Raw genomic sequence first — 21879 nt, 5'->3', positions numbered from 1 at the left:
ACATGACTTAATCAAGCTCTTTCTGACCTCTGCCCTCAGCTTGGTTAATTATGTGCTTTTGAAGCTTGTTCACCTCCAGTGTTTTCTGGTTGGTCACCTTATTTTCTGTCAGAACAACGAAGCTCAATTAGGTTTACTCTTCCTGTGATTTTTTTTTTTTTTTAAACTCATGCATGTGACATGTATGTTACTGTGTTTGGGGCCTGCTAAATGAACTAAGGTTAAATTGTAGTTCTGTACAGACATGGGGATGGAACAATAATTAGTTGGAAAATTATTTATACTTCACAGATTGGTGTTATGTGGAAAAATTGTGTGAGCTTTTACTCTCTTGCTGTCTCATCTGTATAACTGGAAACTGGTCTCAGGGGATGCAAATTCCTGTCTGGTCAGTTTTAGTTCCAAGTCTCTGTGCAAAGGGAAAGTAGAAAAAAAGGTATTTAGAAAAGCTGAAATAGGTGAAATCTTTCTTGATACTATTAACTGTCCTCCTCCTCAGCTGATACCTGTAATGACAAGCTGTGCAAGGGCCATACGTTGGTTCTCTATGGCAGAGTTTCTGGTATACTTGTTGTCAAAGACAGTATAGTGCTGATGTTTGTGAAGGGCATAGCAGCACTAGAATATTAGATAACGCTGTGACCTAACCTAAAGAATTACACTGAAAAATACTGCATTCACTAACTGTAAGTCAGTATTTTAGAACAATAGAGTCTAGTGCCAGGTTTAATTTTAAAAAGAAGCTTAGACTATTATTATTGATACCAGTCCACATCTTTTTGAATGTTGGGTTTGCTTTACGTTGCTACTGTAAACATGGAGAGGTTGTATTTAAGTTAGTGTTGGGGGATATTTTTTTTTTAAGGTAAATCTACTGAAACAGATTTCGTAATGTAAAAATTTATTTTTCCAAATCCATACTGACTGCAAAGCAGTATTTATCATCCTGTCACAGACGGTGATTCTCAAGGTCGTGTCTGCTTGGAAGCCTGCCTTGGTAATTGCTCCCATTGCAGTGACCTTCATGGTCCACTGCAAGAATGCTGGAGTCCAGATCCAGCAGTTAAAGTTAGATGGTCCGAAGCTATTTGACAAGAAGGCACAAGAGACAAACATGCGAGTATTCTGCTGTTTCTGGATTTTCAGAGGGAGTTTAACAAAGTTCTTTATTAATGCTTCTTAAAGGAAATGAACTGCCGTGGAGTAGGAGTGTGGCTTTTTCAGTAATTAATACCTGGTTAAAGCGTAGGAAGAACTGTCAGTTTTTCTAGTGTAGAGTAATCGCTAGTGGAGTCCCAGGGGGACCCGTGTTCTGGCGTTTGTTGCTCAATGTAGTTATAAATGATCTGGAAGAGAGGCTCAGTAATGAAGTGACAGCATATGCTGAGAATCACTAAATTAGGGTAGCAGGAACAAAACGTGACTGGAGTTGCAGGAGGTTCTCCCAGTCCAGGGTTGTAAGCAGGTGGTACTTGATACCAGTAGGTATAAAATAGTGCACACAGGGAGAAGCAACTACCTGTGTTGATGTGGTGATGAGCTCTTAAGAATCTGTGCCATTCAGGAAAGAGGTCTTTTAAGTAATGCAGATAAAACTGTGAAACTCTTGGCAGCAGTCAAAAAAAAATAAAAAAGGCAAATAGAAATAATGACAGAGGTCTCTAAGAAAGGGAGGGGGAACAAAACAGAATGTCATGGTATAAATCAGTGGTATATTTGTCTAATGAACAACATGCCTCCCCAGAAGTTAGGGGCAGACACTGTCTTCTCTGCAAAGATTAGGGGAAAACACAGGAGAGCATAATTGGAGCGGCTTTTGGAAAAAGAGTAACCAAATAAACTGGAACTTAGCCTGAAAAATACACAAATGGAGGTAGGATGGGTAAGAGGAGGGATTATGATAGCAATCGCAGCCGTGGGAATATGAAGCAGTTGTTCCTTGTTTATTTTGTCACCTGAACATGGCAAGAATTAAAGGGCATCAAGCGGTGCCCAAGCAAACAGTTGTAATTTTGACAGAGGAAGTATTAAAACATAACCACTTGATTCCACAAACCCTTGTGGGGTCCATGGCATCCTTTGATGAGACGTTTCACAGGTTTGCTGCATGTGTGCTGGTTTTAACCTGCTTCCTGTAGCATTGCTCGATTGCACCTTGTTCTTGTTTTGCAGGAGAAGGTGAGCAGTCAGACCCTATCTACACTTTCCATGCCATTCATGACTTTGTAGGTTATGGTATTCTTCCAAAGTAATCTCTCTTCCAGTCTGCAGTGCCTGGTCCTGATCAGGCATTCCTCGCAGACAAGCCGTTCAAGACCTTTGGATCATTCTTGTTGCCCATCTCCTAACCTTTCTTCTGAGACTGTATGAAAATGTTGGTCTCTGAGTGAATACCTTCCTCTTGCATAGAGCTTTCTGTCAGTAGGTCCCCGCACATTTTACAAAGGACAATAGTGTCGTTGTTTCCTCTTAAGAGATAGGTAGCAAGAGGAACATAGGAATTAGTCCAGTGGTTACGAGAGCAGACACTTGAGAATGTATTATCTGACAATAGTGAGGCTTGAAAGGAGAAAGTATTATGCAGTGGTAATATTAATTTTTGAAAGGCAGTTCAAAAATTTGTTTCTGAATGTGGTGCTGGTCTGTTCTGGACACTGTACACAGTTTGGGTTCCTGCATCTTCGAGTGTGTAGTTGAACCAGAAGGGTTTACAAGAGGGGCAGTGGAAATGATCAAAGGTGCAAAATGGCTTCTGTACAAGAACAACTGAGTAAGAGAGGACTAATAATCCCAGAAAAGAGAAGGCAGAGGGATGATGTGGAATTGTGTAAATTCAGGAACTCTCTGGACAATGTGTGTACAGGTGTAGTGTTTGTGCTCCGTTTCAGTACAAGATCTTGACACGACTGAAGCTGGTGAGTGACGGAATTGAAAGGGGTGGTAGGGAGTGGAATGTCTTGTCAAAAGATGCTCTGGATGCAAAAAGGCTCTGCTGAATCCAGGGGATGCCCAAGAACATAGGAGGGAAATCTTCTGAAGGTTACTAAGTGCTCAGAAACCACATCCAGCTTCACAATTCTCATGAGCTGAAACCAGTTGGAGGCCAGAGAGTGCCCCTAGGAAATATCGTATGGCTTTTTCTAGTACTGTTCCTTGAGCATTGGCATATGGCCACTGCTGGAGGCAGACACTGTTGTTCCTGTGGTCTTGTTTAATCCTGAATGATGGAACTCCTCTAATGTGACTTGTAATCTTAAAATTATATTGTTTTTTAAGCTCAGTGGGGTGATTTTTCTTTTGGAGGTGCATGCTTCACTGCATTACCTACAGAGAGTACCTACCACTTCGTTTCTAGGTAGCTGGCTTATATTTGATGAATCCCACCTCTCTTTTAGGTTTTTGTAAGAATAATTACAAATTACAGACAGAATTCAGAAAAGGACTATAGCAATAACTTTGAAGACATCTCTCTTCTGGACCCTGGCAATCCTGGAAAAAACTAAGAGGTGGTTTGATTATAGTGTGTCAGTACTTGTGGACAAGGAAATCTCTCTTCCTGAAAGCTTTTTAAAGTTATCTTAAGAAAGCCTGATACCTGTTTGCTGGAATCTGAAGTTGAACATCATTAAATTGGAAATAATGACCCCTTTTCTATAGTGCATGTAATATGGAAGCACTTGGGCATATGAAGAAATGTGCTCTGGTTGAAAGAGGAGTTCTTGGTTTGAGTGGGTCAGATCCCCTGACCTGGGTTATGACAGAAGTCAGGATCTGTAGCCATCATGGTCTGTTGCAGTCTCTAAAGCATGAAATAGCTTGGTGCTAAAAACTCTTGAAACTAAACTTGAGATGCCTTGCCAGTGTAAGTGGTGTAAGCACCTCTAATCCTAAAATTCTACAGGTGCAATTTTAAATTATTTCTTTTACTACAGCTGAAATGTGCGCCTGTGTGTCAAACTCTGGCTCGTCATGAGGGTTTAAAAGTTACCACAGCTGAATTCCCATCTAAGTCCTGTGTACAAAACAAGTCCTTTTGGATTAACTATACGTGCTGCCGTTAAGGACATTGAAATGTTAGGCTGTAAATATATCAGAAATACAGGACAAAGGAGCAACTTAGGTGGTTAGATTTTTTTCTTCTGAACTTCTCCAGTATAGAAGGAAAAAGTCTTTAGTCTCCCGTTCAAACGATTTTGGAAGGTAAATTGTGCAAGTGATAGTGAACTGTAAATCATTCCTTTGTGATGGGGTTCAAAATAATTCATGTAAATGGCTCATTGTAACGTTCCCGCTGAATTCAGCTGTGGATTTGTTACAAAAATGTCTTACCACAGCTACTGCTGCTGTGATTCTACCATAGACAGAGCATCTGGTGATGTTTTTAACACTAGATTTTCAGAGCTGTTTCAGTGACTGTAGAGCATGCTGTGTAACATTACTAGTAGTGATGTGAACCCTGTCGACTCTGGCGATGGGTGACTGGGCCATTGGAGCAGTGACCGCTTGGCTGTGTGATCAGAGATGCTTTGGGGGTGAGTGTCAGCTCCTTTACAAGCTGCAGAACAGCTCTCCTAACCGAGTGAGTCACCTTTTCTATTCTGGTCTCCATCCTCAGAGTGTGCATTTGTAGTGTGCTTTTGAATCTTAAAGTTTACCACGTTCTGCCTTGAGCCAGGTAGTAAGAAAAGTAATGATACTTCTCAGGGTCCAGTACCGTTCTATAGGGGGCTTTAAAAATAAAGAATATAAGATTAGAAGATTAATACTGGGTTTTTTTCCTATTACTTGACAAAGTGCAGAAGATTGTCTGAAAGTTGTGCTTTGCAAGAAAACACTGCTTTGTTGTTTGCCTGCTTTTGTCTTCTATAATCAATGTAGTTTGCTCCCAGATCTGCTTTGTTCAGTAAACTGTAAACAAAAATCAAGCCTCTGTAAATAAAAGGATGCAGTTATATGCCGCCTTGTGGCACCACAAGCTCCTCTAAGAGGGTAAGACCTGACACCCTGATTACATAGCTAGGATGTTACTTCTGAAACTGTACTGATGACTGTCCAAATGGCAAAACTGTTGTTCTGTCTGTCTTTCTATCTGTCTTTTGCAAGAATACCAAACGGGATAGTTTATCCTGCCACCTCTTCCCCTAGAAATGAGCACAGTCGCGTAGTGACACCTGTGCTGTGTGCTGGTACAGAAGGGGCTAGTTTATGCCGTACTGCATGGGATGGTGGTTTCTAACTTCTGATCACTAATAATGTTCTAGTACTGAAGATAGAAGTTCAAAAATATTTTTGCCTAATTTGAGACTTCCAGAGTCAGTAGAGGCCTGTCCTGTAGCTCTCTAGAGTTCAGCTTGTGAGTAAGTCAAGCACTGGCTGACAGTCCCATCCAAACAGATTGTCATTGTTCCCTTGTTTAACTCCAGCATAATCTTTGCATGAATAGAATTTCTTGTGTGTCTTATAGAATAACCTTTTATATCATTAGTATCTGCAATAATTTTTCCCTTTGGAAAGTGATTCATGTCATCTCACAGATAGGAAAGACATGAAGCATTATTCTGCCGTCACACAAGAGGCCCTATTCATTCCTAGTTTATATTGTGAAGCCAATCCTGCATCCTCAGGCTTGGAGTTGGTTTCATGGCAGCAGCCCTAAATACAGAATTTCTCTACAGTATATCTGAACTGGGGGCTGTTTAGAGCCACAACTGGAATGAAATGGCAGGCTGAAACGAACAAAGTAGGAATGTTTCTTAAGGCCTTTAGTCTCTCTGGTGTTGCTACTCATAAATAGTAGTTTTTAGTCACCCACCAAAAGTCACAACAAAAGCCCATTCAACGAGGGCTTGAGACCAGGTTCCCAGATCTGATAACAGGAATACTCTTCCCTTAGCTTTTGTCTTGGCTGGGTTTTCGTGCTGGATCATGTTTGATGGATCACTGTAAAGGAAAGCTGCAGGCTGAGCATGTGTTCCCTTGGTCAAGCCAGTGGAGAAATGAGAGAAATAGATTCTACTGGGCATCTGTATGCATTTGTGCTGCCTATGCAAATTTTTTTTTTTGTCTTGCATAACCGGAGTCAAGTACTCCAGCACTTGAATAACCTTAGTGTGTTCTTGCAGACAGTGATAATAAGGCAAGAGGTAAATAATCACTGAGAATACATCAGTTAATCTGGTTGAAAAGAGGATGTCAGGTTTTTCATATTGATTCTCTGATAGTTTCCTTCACTACCACAGCAGTAAAACGTGCTGACAGCAGAGGTGGGAGGTAGCAATCTTGTGTTAGCCTTGAAAAGTTTGTGTCTGGATTGTGTTGATTCCTGGGTGTGATAGCACCAGAGAAATACAGACAAATTGGAAAGAGATGAGAGAATGCAGCAAACGTGGCTGGAGGGCCTGCAGAAAGGGCTGACAATTCATAACACGGCTGAGCAATGGTTTAAGGCATAGGCACCTAAACTTATTTGGGAGGTATGAATTTTTAGTGGTGTTATTGGGTGTAGCTGGAAATACAAAGTTGAACTAAAGAAGAGTCAGTTTAGGCTGGGAATCTGGGAGACCTCCTTCATCGAAGAACTCCTTGTAGAATTGTCTTATAGACACAAAAAGTTGTGTTGGAAGGTGGCTTAAAGGGTTGGAGAAACTGACTTAGTCCCAGTGGAAGGGGTACATGTGTAGGGAGGAAATTACCCTTGGAGTCATATAGGAGAAAGAGACAGCGAGTCTAATGCATTATTTCTCTAATTAAGGAATAACTTAATCAAGATGCAATTATTTCCCAAAGTAGGTATAAACCCAGAGTGTTCTTTGGTGATAAAAAGAAGACCAGTATCTCCTTGCTGTACATGACACAGAGGGAGGAAGGAGCTTTGAGGAAGAAAGTCCTGTGCTTTTTCAGAAGCAATATTAATTCTTCATCAAATCTGCTCTCCTGAAGACCTCTATTTTCTCTGAATATTATCTAATTTTTATTTCAGGAAATGCCAGAATGCTTCTTTGTAGTTGATGGAGGCTCAGAAAAGGAAAAGCAGCAGACTTCTTACCCTGGATGTGTTCTCAGGGAGAGAATGGATGGATGATTAGACTCTTTGGAGTCATAGAAGCATGGGTTTTCCTGTCTGAACAAAGCCCCTAAGTCCTGTAAGACAAAGATGTTGGGGAGCCAATAGTACTTTTTTTTTTTTTTTTTAAACTGTGGCTCTGATTCAGCAAAGCATTTAGCACACCTGATAGTGAAGCCTGAGAGTCAGTGACTGGAGGGTGTGGAGTCTTATTACCTAGGCTTATGCCTGATGGTGTAAGCACCCCGGGGTTTAAAAACGGTTCTGTTTACGCCCTTTATCCCCTGGCACCCTGACTCACTGCTGTGGCTGGGACACACCTCATACCTCTGCTCATCCCTCTGGACGGCCCTCCCACGCCTGTGGGGCTTTGGGGCAGTGCCAGTGGGCGCAGGGGGGAGCAGCACAGGAGAGGCACAGAGCTGCACAGGAGCTGGCCCTGGTACAACGTGCAGCTTGGCCTGCGGGGTTTGATAGGCAGGTGGCAGCCTGTTACAGATACCAGCATGGTGGCTGGAGCAGTTCTTCATCTTGAATGTAATAGTTTCAGTGCTTTATATAATCCAAAGAGCAAATCGGGAAGGTTTCTTTACAGTGTACAGCTCTACCTAATTGCAATGAGCAGACATGGCACACTACAAATTCCGTCAAATACTCTTAAATCGGTGCTTCTCGACTTCAAATTAAGGCTTTAAGATATGTAAAATGTGAATGTTCAGCAGTCTTGTGCTATCCGCAGTCCTTAATTACAACAGCATGAAACTCTAAGGTACTTCCCTTGGGTGTGATACATCTGTACAGGCTTATGAGCTAAGGTAGGTGGGATGTGACATGTGCAGAGGGCAGTGCTTTCATCAGATGCAGGTCTGGCCTTTCACATAGTGCTAGATATTTACCTTTGAAAACAGAGGAAGCCCATGCTGCAGTGTGCCTTAGCTGTGATTTAATCATGTTTTATGAAATGGATTTCTATTTGTACAGGAATAGAGGGTGCTCAGAGTTTCATTGGGGTGTTTTAATTTGATTACTGAAGAAAGATGAAGCAATGTCTAAAATTTAAGACCTTTTCATACTTTTCATGCTTCTTTTAATAACAAAGTTAAGCAGCCTTTGTTTTTTTTTTTTCTGGAGCAATTCTGACCATGATAGGAAATGCAGCTGGAAGTGGCTATGCTAAGTGTAAACCACTCAGTTCCTGGTTTTCACAGGCTTAACCTTTATACAAATGTTACTTTCTGCTCTTGAAAGTCCACACCAGCTGACTTATTAAATAAAATATGCTGCTATTTATGGGTTGCAAGAGAATGAAAAACAGTTATTCCTCCTTACAATATTTTGCCATGGTCCCAGAGACCTTGGTGAAAGGCTAATGGAAGCCAATGTGGCCTTTATTAAAGGCCATGCATTCTTAGAAGCATTCATCTACTTTGCTCCAGGCTGTTTGCAGCTTTTTATAATCCAGAGAGCCTGGAAATCCCAAAAGTGCATTTCTCTTTGCCTTATCTTTAGAGTCTTGGAAAATGAGAGTCGGAAATTCACAACATGATCAAAATGTTTTGCTCCATTAGAATTAAGGTAATGTTTTGTGCAGTCTGGGGAGGAAAAAAAGCAAGTCTGAAAAAAAATTAACAAGTGGTTAAAATAGAGCTGTTAAAATGGCAACACGTAGACAGCCTGTGTATAAATATAGGCTAGCTCCTCAGCAGTGTTCTTATATGGTACATCTGAGGGAAGGAAAAATATCAGCCTACTCTTATTCTGTACAAGCCTGTGTGTTGGTTGTTACTGCCTGGTGCCATATGTTTCGTAGTAGACAAGGCTGCGTATTACATGGATATTATATTGACTTTCAACTTTTTTCTGTTGCAGGGACCTACCTTACCAGTGTGAGAGGAGAATCTCACAAACGTACTGTGGATTTTTTGTCTGTACATGCTACTTGATTATCTATCTTTTGTGGACCCACCCAAGAATAGAGAAGAGTCGTTGAACAAAAATCATTGTCTCGTCACTTCTGCCTAAGCACTGGCTGAATTTTATGACGCCTCCTGAAGGAACTACCTGGACCATTAGAAATGGAGTCTCTGATCACAAAGCTTCCTGCATGGAGTACAAGAATCAAATTACCTTAAGTTAAACCACATGCAAATTGCACTAGTTGTAACTGTACTGCTGATACCACTCCGGACTCCATTAGGGCTTTCCAAGGCAGTAGTTTCTCATGTAGTTTGAATGTTTTCAACTGACGTTTGAATGTTTACGTTACATCTGGTGTGGCTGTGAAAAGTGTATGTGGGGTGAAATTTTTCCTGTTAAGTTCATGGTGAATTTTGAAGCCTCACTTCCAAGTGTGATCCGTGCTATGGCAGCAACCTACAGGCTTATGGTCACTTCTGTGAACTGCTACAGCAGTGTGGTGGTAGACCAGCACTTTCAGCACACCGTGCATTACTGCACAGGGACTTGCCAAGCGTTTAAGCAAGGAGTAACATGCATAGTTGCCCACCACAGTGTCTGCGCAGAGCTCAGTGTCCAGGATGCCAACCAAGACCGTAAAGTTCCCGTTCCTGAAAATGGACTTGCCTTGCCTGGAAATGAGGACTATCACCAAATCCTCCCAAATAATCCAAGAATCAAAAAAGGCTCTTCAGTGCAAGCCTCCAGCAGTTTAAAAGACATTACTGGTGAGGCCATAAACCTTGCCAGTGGTAAAATAAAGGAATTCTCATTTGAAAAGCTCAAAAACTCTTCTAGTCATGTGGCCTACAGAAAGGGAAGGAAAGTTCGGTCGGAATCATTCAGCAGACGATCATTTGATTTTGACTTGATTTATGGGCAGCTCAACAATGATGAGAACTGCCCTCCGTGTGGCTTTTTACAGAGTCCCTCTCCTGTGGAGGAATGGCAGGAGAGCAATGATGCTCCAGAAGTCACCATGAATCCCATGGTTCCCTTGTCCCCTCATTCCTTCTCTGAAGAAAACTTCATTACCCAGATTTTAGAAAAACACAAGCTAGATGGTTCTTCTGGTGGAGATATTAAAGTGTGCTTAGACATCTTGCTCAAGTGCTCGGAGGATCTGAAAAAGTGCACAGACATAATAAAACATTGCATCAAAAAGAAGTCTGCAGGCAGTGTTGGCGGAGGGAACAGCAATGATCCCCTGGCTAATTCAGAAATGATATATATGAACCTGATGACAAGGTTTTCTTCATACCTGAAAAAGCTACCCTTTGAACTCAAGCCACCGGGACACAGGGAAGCTAGTGACTTGGCAGAACTAGTTAACTGTTTTCATGGCTTGCAGCAAACTCCCTTTCCCCCAGTATTTGGAGATGAGCAGCCACCTAGGTATGAAGATATTATTCAGCTGCCATCCTCAGGTGCAGTTCCTCTCAGAGTGCCAGCTGATCAGCGTGAGGTGACAAGCACCTCTCAGTCCATCCAAACAAGTACTGTGAGCTTTACCTCAAACTCCCTTCACAGCATCCTGCAGGAGAGCAGTGCAAGAGCTGTGAAAGATGCTTGTGCCCTACCTCAGTTACCAGCCACGAGCCCTTCTGACTGCACGTCATCCGCTGAGGCTCTGTACATTGAGGAGGAGTCTGATGGGGAAAGAATACCAAGGGAGATAAAGCGGGCAGAGCAGAAAGGGGGCTGGGAGAGTTTGGAGCACGGCTACCAGCCAGCTGGCTGTTCAGATCTAACAGCCGATGCTAAAGCAGAACGTGCCAGAGTGGGAGATGTTGAGCTCTCCCATGCTTCTGAGAAAATGACTCCTTTAAAACCAGTTTCAGATTCTGCATTGCATGGTTCCCAAGCTGGTGTCTCCAAAGGAGAACAGATGTGCAGTAAGGTTGACAAGGATGAGATAGAGAAGCTGCTGCTGGACTTGGAGTGCTTCTCACAGAAAATGGAGAGTACTTTGAGGGAACCCTCTCTAAAGGAGAGGGAACCTGCCTCTTTGCAGGTGTTTGGCTGTCAGGGTAGGCAGGTACTACCTCTGGCTCTTGAACCCAAAAGTAAACCCATTGACTCCACTTCCCCTTTGTCAAAAATCATGGAAACCAATGGTCATAAAATGGAAGAGGATGACAAAGCCCTTTTACTGCGTATCCTGGAAAGCATTGAGGACTTTGCACAGGAACTGGTGGAATTCCAGAGAGGCAGGGGAAGCTTGTCCAAGGAGAGAGAAGTGATGCAGATTCTTCAGGAAACTTTGACAACTCCTTCACAGTCCCTTCTTGCAGGGCAAAAAAGCTGTGCTGGGGCTGCCTCCAGAGACTCTGTTCCAGCTTCAATTCAGCAGGCCCCAGAAGTGATTAAGGTAAGAGAACCAAACCTTTCTTTGATGGGATAGTGGGTAAAACAAACATGGGAGAATGTGGAAAAAAAATAACATCTGTTAAGTGATTCATTGTGCTTTGGATGCTGCAGTGTGGAATAACATGCTCGACCTGTGTTGTGGTTTGACCAGGACAACCTGGCAGAAATGTAGCATTTATTTAAATACAAACAAAAAGAGGAAACTAAAACTCCTAAGCAAACAAAATATGCCCTGATGCGCAGTTTCACCTTTGAGGTTGTTCCTTGCCTGCTGCTGCTCCTGTAGGCCGTTTGCTTGTGGTTTAAATGGGTCCTATGTAATAGAGGGGAGAACCAATTTTTCAGCTAACTGCTTTATTCCTGTGAATGAGTAGCAGACTGCCTCTCACCAGTTCAATGAGAACTCAGTGTTCCACTATTCCCTGTCCCATCCCCAAGCAGACTCCAACAGCCTTTGTTGTCCTCCTCGTCACTAGTTCCTGAAAAAGGAGATCTTCCTCCGTGGCAGAAAGGTCAGAATCTAGGGAGATTTAATTTTCTTTTACCTGTCCCTAGTGCATTGAATCATTATGGAGTCTACATTGCTACGTCTCTCAAATGAGGAGTAGGTTTTCCCAGGAAAAAGGGTCTTGGTAGGAGCCTTCTTTAGAGGGAAGCCAAGGCTGTCTGTCCAGCCCTCAGTGCTTTTCATTGGATAAAAAGAGACAAATTTTCAAGACAAATTGTTGCCAAACTTCAAAGGGCACAGAAAGTATAGAGAGGGCTTCACTTTCCAAAATCTACCTCCTGTGTAGGCACTTAAAAACTGAACTTTCACAGCTCCTTCTGGTTGGAGCATGATGTGCATGTCTTCAAAACTGTCCACTTTCCTGAAAATAGAGGTATTTAGTGCAATTCTGGAACAGGGTGGGTGGGGTGTGTCTCACCCTAAATGACAGTGCTGAGATCTTTTTAGGTTAAGCTCTCCAAGTGTTTCTTATGTTACTCTGGGCATCTTTGCTTACAGAAAATGGTGAGCAAAAACTTGTCTGATATCTGTAGCAAGGGAAAGAGTCTTTTTCACCAAAGAGTGTAGAATTCAGCAGCTCCAAAAGCTTTAAAGTGATCTCTTATAAGAGGTATTCTTGCATTGTATATTAATTTGCGAAATTTTCTAATTTGTGAACTTCAAAAAAAATGTGTTTGAAGTCTAACACTTTGTGGCAGTTTTTTTATAATAGTTGAAAATTGGATGCATTTACGCTGTCAAATAGCTTATCAGTCCAGTCTCTTACTAGCCTCTGTTTCCCTAGTCACCCACCTAGCCCGTGTGTGAGTTTGCTCCCAGCCCGCCTTCTGTGGATGTATAACATGCACCCATACTACAAGAGCTCTTCTCTTCCGTGCAACAGCACAACCCTTACTTTGTATAGATGCCTAGAACCAAAGGTCCCAAGAGAGAATAACTGTCTTGGGGACCCAGAGGAGCTGGAGGGGTCTGGGCTGAGCACTGCGCAGCGTGGATGCGGCTGGCACCCTTCAGAGGGAGATAGCCCTTAGCAGAGTGGGCAGAAGTCACCTGAACTGCTGGCTCTATATTTACTCTGAGGTTTGCTGTCATTGATAGTATGGGTGCGGCCACGCTTTGGACACATGGCCTTCTCTAGGTAGAGCATGGAGGGAATACATCCTTGTTTCTGGATAACGCTGGATCTGGCTGGAGCTCCGTGTGGGTTCTGATTCAGTATTGCACATGTGTGCCTGAATGAATAATATGTAAAGTATTTGTTATATTTTCTTAGGGCTCATAAAACTGTTATCAAATAGTTGTGTGCACACACAGAAACCCCAGAGATCTAATATCGATGAAGATGCAGTGGAGGTTTCATTTGTGGAGGTTGTGACAGGTTTAGTATCCCTGAAATTGTGAGCAGTGAAAAAGGAGAGAGAGAGCCACTTCGGACCGGGCTGTTTGCTGGCTCAGTTGGGCTGTCTGTGTTGAAATCTGTGCGAACTTATATCGGCAACAGACTTTCCCTTTGTCGTCAAGCTGGTTATGATTCTCCACAGAGAACAATAGAATTACTTGCCTCTTCATTTTCAAAACCAAAATATTTAGAAACTAGGAAGTGAATACTCAAGAAGTCCATCAATTTTACAGAGCATATAATGAGCACATCACGCGTCTTTCAGGCAGGCCAGGAAGCATTGCATACTTTCAGACTGTCCAACATTTCCCATTCTGAGATCCCGTTTTCCGTTGCTTATCTTTAAACCTCCAAGTATTTGTTTTAAAATTTCCTGTTCTGTGTGCCTGTCTTCAGCTGTTTTTTTTAATATGTTGTTCATAAATAAATTGTTCCATGAAAACAGTTCGGTAGTCTGTTAGAGGCTAGCAAAAACCCCAAATATTTATCTCTGTTTTTTCTCTAGGTAGGAGGGAAATGAGGAGTCGTGGATGGACTGGCAGGTGTGAGGGAAATGGGGGAAACTAGAACCAGTGAGTACTGAAGAGGGTGCAGATGGGTTTCTTGGGATTCTCTGACCTGATCTGTGAAAGTGCTGAGTGTCAGGGGAGTTTTTGGAAGATAAAGGGTGCTTCCTTTTGAGTAAAATGTTGTCTCATGCAAAGTCCTAGGTAAAACTGGTGGTGGATGGTTTTGACCTTAACCTCTCTGTGCCCTTGGTCTACCACCTGTACAGGACAGCCAATTCGGCAAAGGATTTAAATTCAGATAATGCTTGCAGAGTACTTGGTACTAGAGTGAAAGTACTATAGAAAAGTCTGTAAGAAGCTTAATCCTTCTGTTTTCAGAATCAAGTTTGAGTAGTGCAGGGCTCTACTCCAAGTCTTGCTCATGGATTTTATTTTAAGAGCTGTTGGATAAAGTTTGTGAATAATTTTGGGAGCAGAGACCAGGACCAGGGTTTGATACAGAAAGAGGCCTCTTTTTTGTCCTTCCTCTGTTGGGTATCTCTTCTCAAAAGGATTATTCGTGGTGTACTGAGCCAAAAAGAGCAGTCCTGCTTCCCATTTCTCTCTTCCCCATGCCTCCACATCCTATTGCATGCTTCTGAATCTTTCTTTATACTATGATGCTTGTGTACAAGATATATTTAGTTAGGTTTGTTTTCTGCCAGATTAAGTGGAATCTTTCACACCGAGGTCAAATGGGTGATACAGCCATTTCTGGACAGGGACTGTGCATCTGGGAGCAGAGGGTTTACGGTTTGCAGCGTTGATAAATGGTTCAGATTGCCTTGTGTAGCCATATTGTATCTGAGATGGTAGAGCCCCGAGTTAAGTCTCCTGAGGCCATTCCCTGCTGCCACGTTTCCTCTGAGCTGGCTCTAGGTGGCATCTATCTAATCCTGCCTCACGCGAGTGACTGATGGGTGGATATTGCTGGGGCTCTCAGAAGCATTCCTAACTCGCTGTGCTCTAAAACAAAGTCCTGAGGCCACACACTTTGGTTTTTTATATTAAAATGTCTGTTGCGTGCTTGAACGATGGCCCAAAGATGGCTTTGAGTGGAATTAAGACTTTTGTAATCATACAAAGTTAAGGTTGACCTGGCAACTTCATAATTCTGCCCCTTCATAATGCTGCTTCATAATCCTGTGTGCTTCTTCGTTTGGCAAATGTAATGATATGCTTCTGGAGGATCTTGTTTGGGGAGGCTAACTGTAAAAAGTGTCTTCTGTTACATCACAGTGACTTGAACTTTGTCATGAAATAATCACATTTTCTCAAAACGTATCCAAAATCTAATGGAAGCCTTTTTCTGGAAAATCAGCTTTCATCTACAAATATTACAAATTGATTTGATCAGATATTGATCGTACATGTCAATTAAGCTGTGCACACAATCTGTGCTCTTTTCAAACATTGCTTTTTTCTGTTGTTTGGGAGTAGGTATTGGAATAAATGAGAATAGTAAGTGGATCTTAAAGTGTCTCGGGATCAATGATGGCACAGGAAAAAAATTAAATGAGATGAAATTAAAGGATTAAAAGAACGGATACCACACACTTGAAGACGTGTTCATGGCTTGTGCGTACCTGTTGGAGTCAGGGCAGATACAGTCTCTGCTTGTGTGAAGTTGGTGTATCTTGAAGTAGACATCTAAAGGTAGGTGAAACAAAGCCTAGTGATACATGTTGAGTTTTTCAGGCTCATTGACTCTAAAACCAAGAAAAAGTCACGCTGTTGCTAGAGAAGTTTAATCTGTTTTGGAAACAGTTGAAGCTGGTGCCCTTCCCCGCTCTACAGAGTGCACTGAATTGCTGCAGCCAGGCTTTGAGGTACAGCTAAGTCCTGTGCTGATGAAATCATTCCAGTCTTTTAGTACTAAGCCTCCAGATTTAGGGACAGGTGAGATTCTCTGTGTTCTGGTGGCTAACAAAGGCAATCTGACACCTCTTTAGATTTGACATCTCTCACCTTCACACTTTAAACTGGGTCACGTAGAGCAAAGAGGAATTTCTGAGTTTGACCACAGTTTGTTCAGTTGATCTGTAGGCTGTCGATACCAGATTCTTCTGTTGTGGAGTTTGTCCAGTTGACTTTGAAACTGTTGATACAAGATTCTCTTACTGTCAGTTTTTCCTAGAACTGTACACGTTTGTTTTTATTTACACCCACCCCATGTGTTCTGAGGATAGGAAGTACCATACTAGGAACCTGCTATATTGAGAGGAGAGAAAAAAAAAAAAAGAAAAAAAAAATAATTCAGACACAGCAAGCCTGTCTCCAGATTACTTGTATTTTTGCAGGTTGTCAGTGCAAAAACCCCCACGCTTCTGGGATCTTTTGTGACTGGTTAATTTGTGAAGGAAACATATGTGTCTGTTTTTTCTTTAAAGTAACAGCTAGTAGCTGCTAGGTTAGCGTGTCTCTTCGCTGAATACATCTGTGAAAGCCCAGTGTAGGTAACCTGGGTGCAGCTGTAGCTGGGAGAGGTCCTTTGGGCTGCATTTCCTCTGCAGCCTGTAAGAGGGTGGCAGTCTGTAAGCAGGGTGAGAGTTCAATAGTGGAAGCTGAAGTAAGGACACTTGCCGCAGATGATTTAAAATAAATCACCTTCTGACATGCTGCTATTTGAGATGTGTAGGACTCCCTGTGCAGTGGAGCCTTGTGCGCTCTTTAGGAATTACTTTAATGTTTAGAAAAAATTTAGAGTAAAAAAACCAAAATTTATTCCAAAACTTGTGCATATGGATCTGTCTATACTTCACTTAGTGGCAATTCTAGTTACAACATTCCTGCCTGCCTTATTCTTTTTTGAGGCTCCTCTTCTCATTCCCCTGCTCATCCCACCGCTCCATTAGGCTGTGTACTCATTTGCTGGGCACATGGCAAAATGAGCCGATGACATTGTAATAACCTTGTGACTCTTTGGACTTGTAGCCATGAATATGCATCTGGGCTTCAGAGCTTTTTCAGCTCCCAGGTTGCACAGTTCAGACATAGCTACCATGACTTAAAGAAATGAAAACTATTGCTGCAGTCTTGTTCGAAACTTTTGTAAAGAACTGTATTCCACAGCTCAGGTTGTGGGACAATGGCCTGATGCTTGAAAAGCAACGGGAGAGAAAATAATCTTGGAGGTGTTGATACAGACTTATGAAGACATTAAAATATTCCTTTTGTGAGTGTCAGCTGGGGGTCTCTCATAGAAATGGCCGGTTTAACTGCACAGGAGCAAATCTGTGATGGAAAGAGCATCCTTTGGGATAGGCTGTTTCTGTGTCTGTCTGTCGTCCAGTCACATTAAGTGATGCTGTATTTGAATTGCCTTCGGGCAACCAGGAAACCAGGAAAAGGAGGACATCAGAGGCGTGTGTCCAGTAAAAGCTTTTTGTTCATAAGGCTCGGTGAGACCTTTTAATTTGAAATGCAGTATCTTGATAAAAGCAAGCCCTACTAGCTAGAAATCAGATGTTCTGTGTTACTAAGCTTAGAAAGTAAACTGGCAAAATAGCTCGGACTTCTTAAAGTCATAAAGCAGGACATGGGACTAGGTGTTTGTTCCTCTCGTGAAGCAAGAACTGGATTTAGGCCTTTGTTCAGCACTGTTGTCGTGATAGGAGAGGGAGAGCACACTTTTAACAAGCCTAGACAAAGTCAGAGCAAGACTTTGAAGTCTGCTTGCTGAAGGTTGTATAGAGAAAGAGTAGACTGTTGTCCACTGAGAATTACTTTGCCTTGAGAGTAATGGGAAAAGTGAATAAAAAGAATGATGCGTTTTGGTGTCTTTATGAAAGGGTTTTATTAAGAACTGCTTTGGAATTCCTGAGCTTTTCATGCAAGATCATCTTTATGTGCTTGCTTGGTGTTAAAGAAACTAGATGACTTGCTTTTTTCCAAGCAAGGAGGAAAAAATGATGTTTCATGAAAATTACAGCCTTTGGTCTAGAGTGGGAACTAATGCTGATCTTCTGCTTCATCAGCTCAGAAGCAGGGGCCTCAAACCACCACCAACATACGCGCACGGGCCTTGGCTGAGAGCGTGCGGTTTAACTCTGAGCCTCCCTGGTGCAAGCTTGCACCTCGGGTTTCAGCGCTAAAGCACATAAAGTAAGAACTATTGGGGAAGATGGTATATTTAGCCACTTCTGCAGTGCATCTAATTTTAGCGCTCTTGGTAGTGGTGGTGGGTGCTTCCTTTCCCATGTTACCCCTGGCCTATTACAAGCCAAGGACAGATTGTCTGTCATGTAGCCAGCAGGGAAATAGATTCTGTTGTAGATCATGTTTCTCAATTAAAGTATTACAAGAAGGCAGAAGATCCTGGTGGTACTGAGAGATACTTTGAATATCAGTTAAAAAAGGGAGGTCTCACTTCAGGAGTGAGATAAAATCTTTAGATGATGGCCTTGTGAAGAGAGAGAAGATGTAGTATGTTGAAGCCATTTGCCATTTTTTGCCTGTAAAAATCAAAACCAAGAAAGCAACGTAGAGGTCTTGCCGTGGTCTCCTACAGAACTCCTGTGCCCCTTCTGGAAAGGGCAACATCTGCTTAGGAGCTGCCCAGGATGATGATCAAGGAGAGCTCTCTGCGGAGGGACCCAGACTTAGGAGGGGAGCTAGCTTTCCTTGCGAAGGGCTGTGACTTTGTTCTTCCATCTCGATTCAAGAGGAGGTTGAAGTCATTCCAGCAGGCCCAGGTTTGAACACTTGGCATTTATTTTTCTTTTTCTGTTGCTTTGTATTTTTTATTGGATCAGAGAATCAAACTGTCTCCCTTCTAGGCGTGTCTATTTGCAGAAAGTTATTTGCAGCTAGATACCAGCAGGTTTAAAAATAAACCTTCTAGGCTTAGATTGCAGAGTTAAAATGCCTTTGTAAACAAGGGGAAAAAATTAAGAGCAAGGGCGGTGATTTAATAGGGAGAGGCAGTGTAAGACTATTAAATTTTTTGTGTTTGTTTTTTTTTTTAAAGAAAAATCGTATTTGTGTATGTGATTGCTCTGAATGTCTCTTGTTGCATGTGGAAGAACCACAGCATTCTGCAGTATTTAGTGGGTTGTGCTCTCTACAAATTTATACACAGACCAGCCTACCTGGCTTTGGCATTTGTGATTTCACCATCACAAGGTGCTGCTTTGTTCTGTTTCCTCCCACCTCTGGGCTGTCGCTGAAGGAGAAAATGGAATCATAGGATCATTTAGGTTGGAAAAGACCCTTAAGATCATGGAGACGTAGCCAAAGAAATGGAAATTGTATCACAGCTGTATTTCTTGGTAAATCCCAGCTGCTGTACTTGCTTTCTGGGACAACTGGCAAAAGATTGGAGTAATTGATGCTAGGACACCAAATGGGCATGTAGCCACTGCAGGTTTACGGGGGGTCACAGTGTGCTGAAATCAGTCCATCTTGAGCTTCATCTATATTTAAATAATCAGTGACCCAGTGAGGAAGTTAAAAAGTTGAAATTATGAGTGGTGCAGCTGTTTCCTAAGAAACAGCTATTAAAATCACTCCAGAGTATATCGCAGTATGCAGCACATTTTGTTTTCATGATTTCTGGTGGCAGGTTAAAGTACGTATATGAGGTTAATCACTGGAACATGTTTTTTCACTCCCTAGAGGAGAATTGCATGAAGTAATGATGTGTAGTAATAGCATGGGCGGGGACCATGAGCAATTTAGAATAGACTACCAAGAACGATGCCGCACAGCTAAGTTCACTCTCCTGAGTTGGTCTGATCACCTAAGGACATAATCAGGGTATGGTTTGCAGGGACAGATAAGGTCTCCTAGTAGACCAACTGGAAAAATTGACAAGCCTTTGGTACGTGAGCCCTCTGCCTGGTCTGAAGCAGGACCAGCGACCTTCACTGCTAAATGCATCAAGAATAACTGCTCTGGGGCTGCAGATCTAAGGCAAGGGAACTAATGGAGTGAGCAGCTTAAAAAAAATGGTCTTCTTTCTTCCTGTACTTGTTCCCTCTTGTTTCCTCCTCACCATGTGTCACCCCTGGCTTGCACTGGGAGCCACGGGCCTTTCTGTGAACTGGCTTATCTCATAACATGGTAGAATATCATCCAGCAACAAAGCTAAATCCATTTTCTACCTTTCCAAGCACTTTAAATCAGTTCACAGAGGGGTCTCACAAGCTCTGGAGCTGCCACTTGGTACCCAGTGACAATGTTTGGGAGTGAAGGACAGAGATGGGAGTTCTCCCTGTTGGCAGCAGTGAGGTGTTAATTTTTGTGCCTTGTGGGGCTCTACCTTGTGGCTTGGGTGTGTGAGTGTTAGATGACCTGAGAGGAGAGGTAATTGGGCTCGCTAAGTGCTAGCAGGAGGAAGGTTGATGAGGCAGCGATGGGCAGCAGAGATGAGTGGTAGGTGCTTTGTGAACACATAGATGTTGATCAGAAAGGCAAGGGAGGAGAAGGCTTTTTGTAAAACCTGTACCTCTTTTAAGAGCTGTAAATTTCCGTTCATGTGCTCATCTTTTGCAGGACTATTTAGGGAAGGATCAGAGAGCCTCCCATAGCTGTGTTGGTGGGAGGGGAGGTAGGGAGGTCTCTAATCCAAACTGTCACTTGTAGGAAGACTGTTCCTAACACTAGGTCATATTAATGCTGGCTTTCTCCAAGTCTTGAAAACTCCCCAAGGGTAAGGATTCTCCCTACCCCCTTCCAGTGAGCTCTTTCAGGCTGTCCTACCTTCAGCTAAAGTCATCCTCCTACTGCCAGCCTAACCCTCCCAGGCTGCCGTTTATGGCTGTTGCCCCTGTTACACCATGTACCACTACAGAGTTTGGCTCCATTGTCTCTTGAACTCTGCTTCAAAGAGCTGTAGGCTGTGATCAGCCCATGCTTTAGCTTCCTATTTGCCTGGCTAAAAAGGCCCAGCCCCTCAGGCTCTCCCACCGTGTGCTCCTGACCCCAACTATCTGATTTACCTTCTGTAGATCTCTGGTCTCTCCCCATCCCTTTTGAAGTGAAGGCCCAAAACTGGTCACAGTAATTGAGATGCAGCCTCGCTAGTGTCAGGCAGAGGAGGTAATACCTGCCCGCCTTCTCCTGGTCCTACTCCTAATGCAGGCTAGTACATGGTTTGTCTTGTTTGTGCAGCCTCACGGTCAGCCTGGTGCACGCCATCTCCCCCACGTCCTTTTCAGCAGGGCTGTTGCTCAGCCAGTGGGTTCCCAGCCTGAACTGATGCTTGGGGTTGCTGTGTGCAGGTGGAGAACTTGGCACCTTTTCCCATGGAAGTAGTTGAACAGTTTGTCAAAGTGTCTCACTCCTGAGGTTCTGCCTTTCATCCTGCCAGCCTTCCCCCTAGGTGAGTGTCATCTGCAAACTGGGAAGGGAGTGGGGGCTTATGCCCACTGTTGTCCTTCTGCCGGAATTAACATAGATGCACACTGGTTGTTTTCTCCATGGAGTTTTCAGGGAAGCTTTTGGAGTGTGGGCTGGAATATATCAGCCATGGGAAGGGCACATGTAAAACCTATAGGCACATTTGTCAGTGGAGGCATGCGAGGTCCGTGTTTTCAAAACTCAACTGGCTAATGCCCTGAGGAACTTGATTTAGCCTTAGGGTTAGCCCTAAATCCTTTTGTGATTCTGTGTTGCTTAGGTAGGTTTGTTTTCATTTTTATTTTGCTGCGATTGGACTTTGTTTCTGCTGGTGAGTTTACAATTTATAGTAGAAAAGATTCTATCCAGAAATGCATTTTCTTATACCCTCTCTCTGTGCTGTTGGGAGCCATGTGCAGATGAAGCTTTCCTGTCCTTACTGTCCTTAGAGATGGCTAAGAAAGAGGCAGCAGAAAAAGTAATGATAGTAAAGGGCTTCAGGGAAGGAAAGGAAGAGAAAGCCTCAGGCGATAGGTACAAAGCAGCTCTGGAGAACTGATGATCTTTGAGGATGGCTTGTGTCCAGTTACCATCAGACTTCAATAAGGCAGGAACTGTAAAAAATGGAAGGAGACATTAAGTCAGCACTGTGGACTGCGAGAAACCAGGCTGAGTCACTGTACCCTAGGAAAGA

General features: G+C 42.9%; 1 protein-coding gene across 2 annotated transcripts in view; it reads left to right on the top strand.

The window, feature by feature from the left end:
- The first annotated feature begins 9425 nt into the window (after window positions 1–9425).
- The window catches only part of PPP2R3A (protein phosphatase 2, regulatory subunit B'', alpha), a 42588-nt gene continuing 30134 nt past the window's right edge, over window positions 9426–21879 (top strand). The window contains exon 1 of one of the 2 annotated variants that reach the window (XM_010078592.1): window positions 9426–11390. In XM_010078592.1, coding sequence (XP_010076894.1) covers window positions 9426–11390 — 1965 coding nt within the window. Of the gene's footprint in view, window positions 11391–18193; window positions 18539–21879 lie in introns of those variants that run through there. The other variant, XM_010078594.1, reaches the window with a different exon arrangement.

This window comes from Pterocles gutturalis, unplaced genomic scaffold (assembly GCF_000699245.1).
Source record: "Pterocles gutturalis isolate BGI_N339 unplaced genomic scaffold, ASM69924v1 scaffold8478, whole genome shotgun sequence".
NCBI lineage: Eukaryota > Metazoa > Chordata > Aves > Pterocliformes > Pteroclidae > Pterocles > Pterocles gutturalis.
The sequence above is the reverse complement of the archived record's forward strand: the minus strand, read 5'-3'. Positions and strand labels throughout refer to the sequence as shown.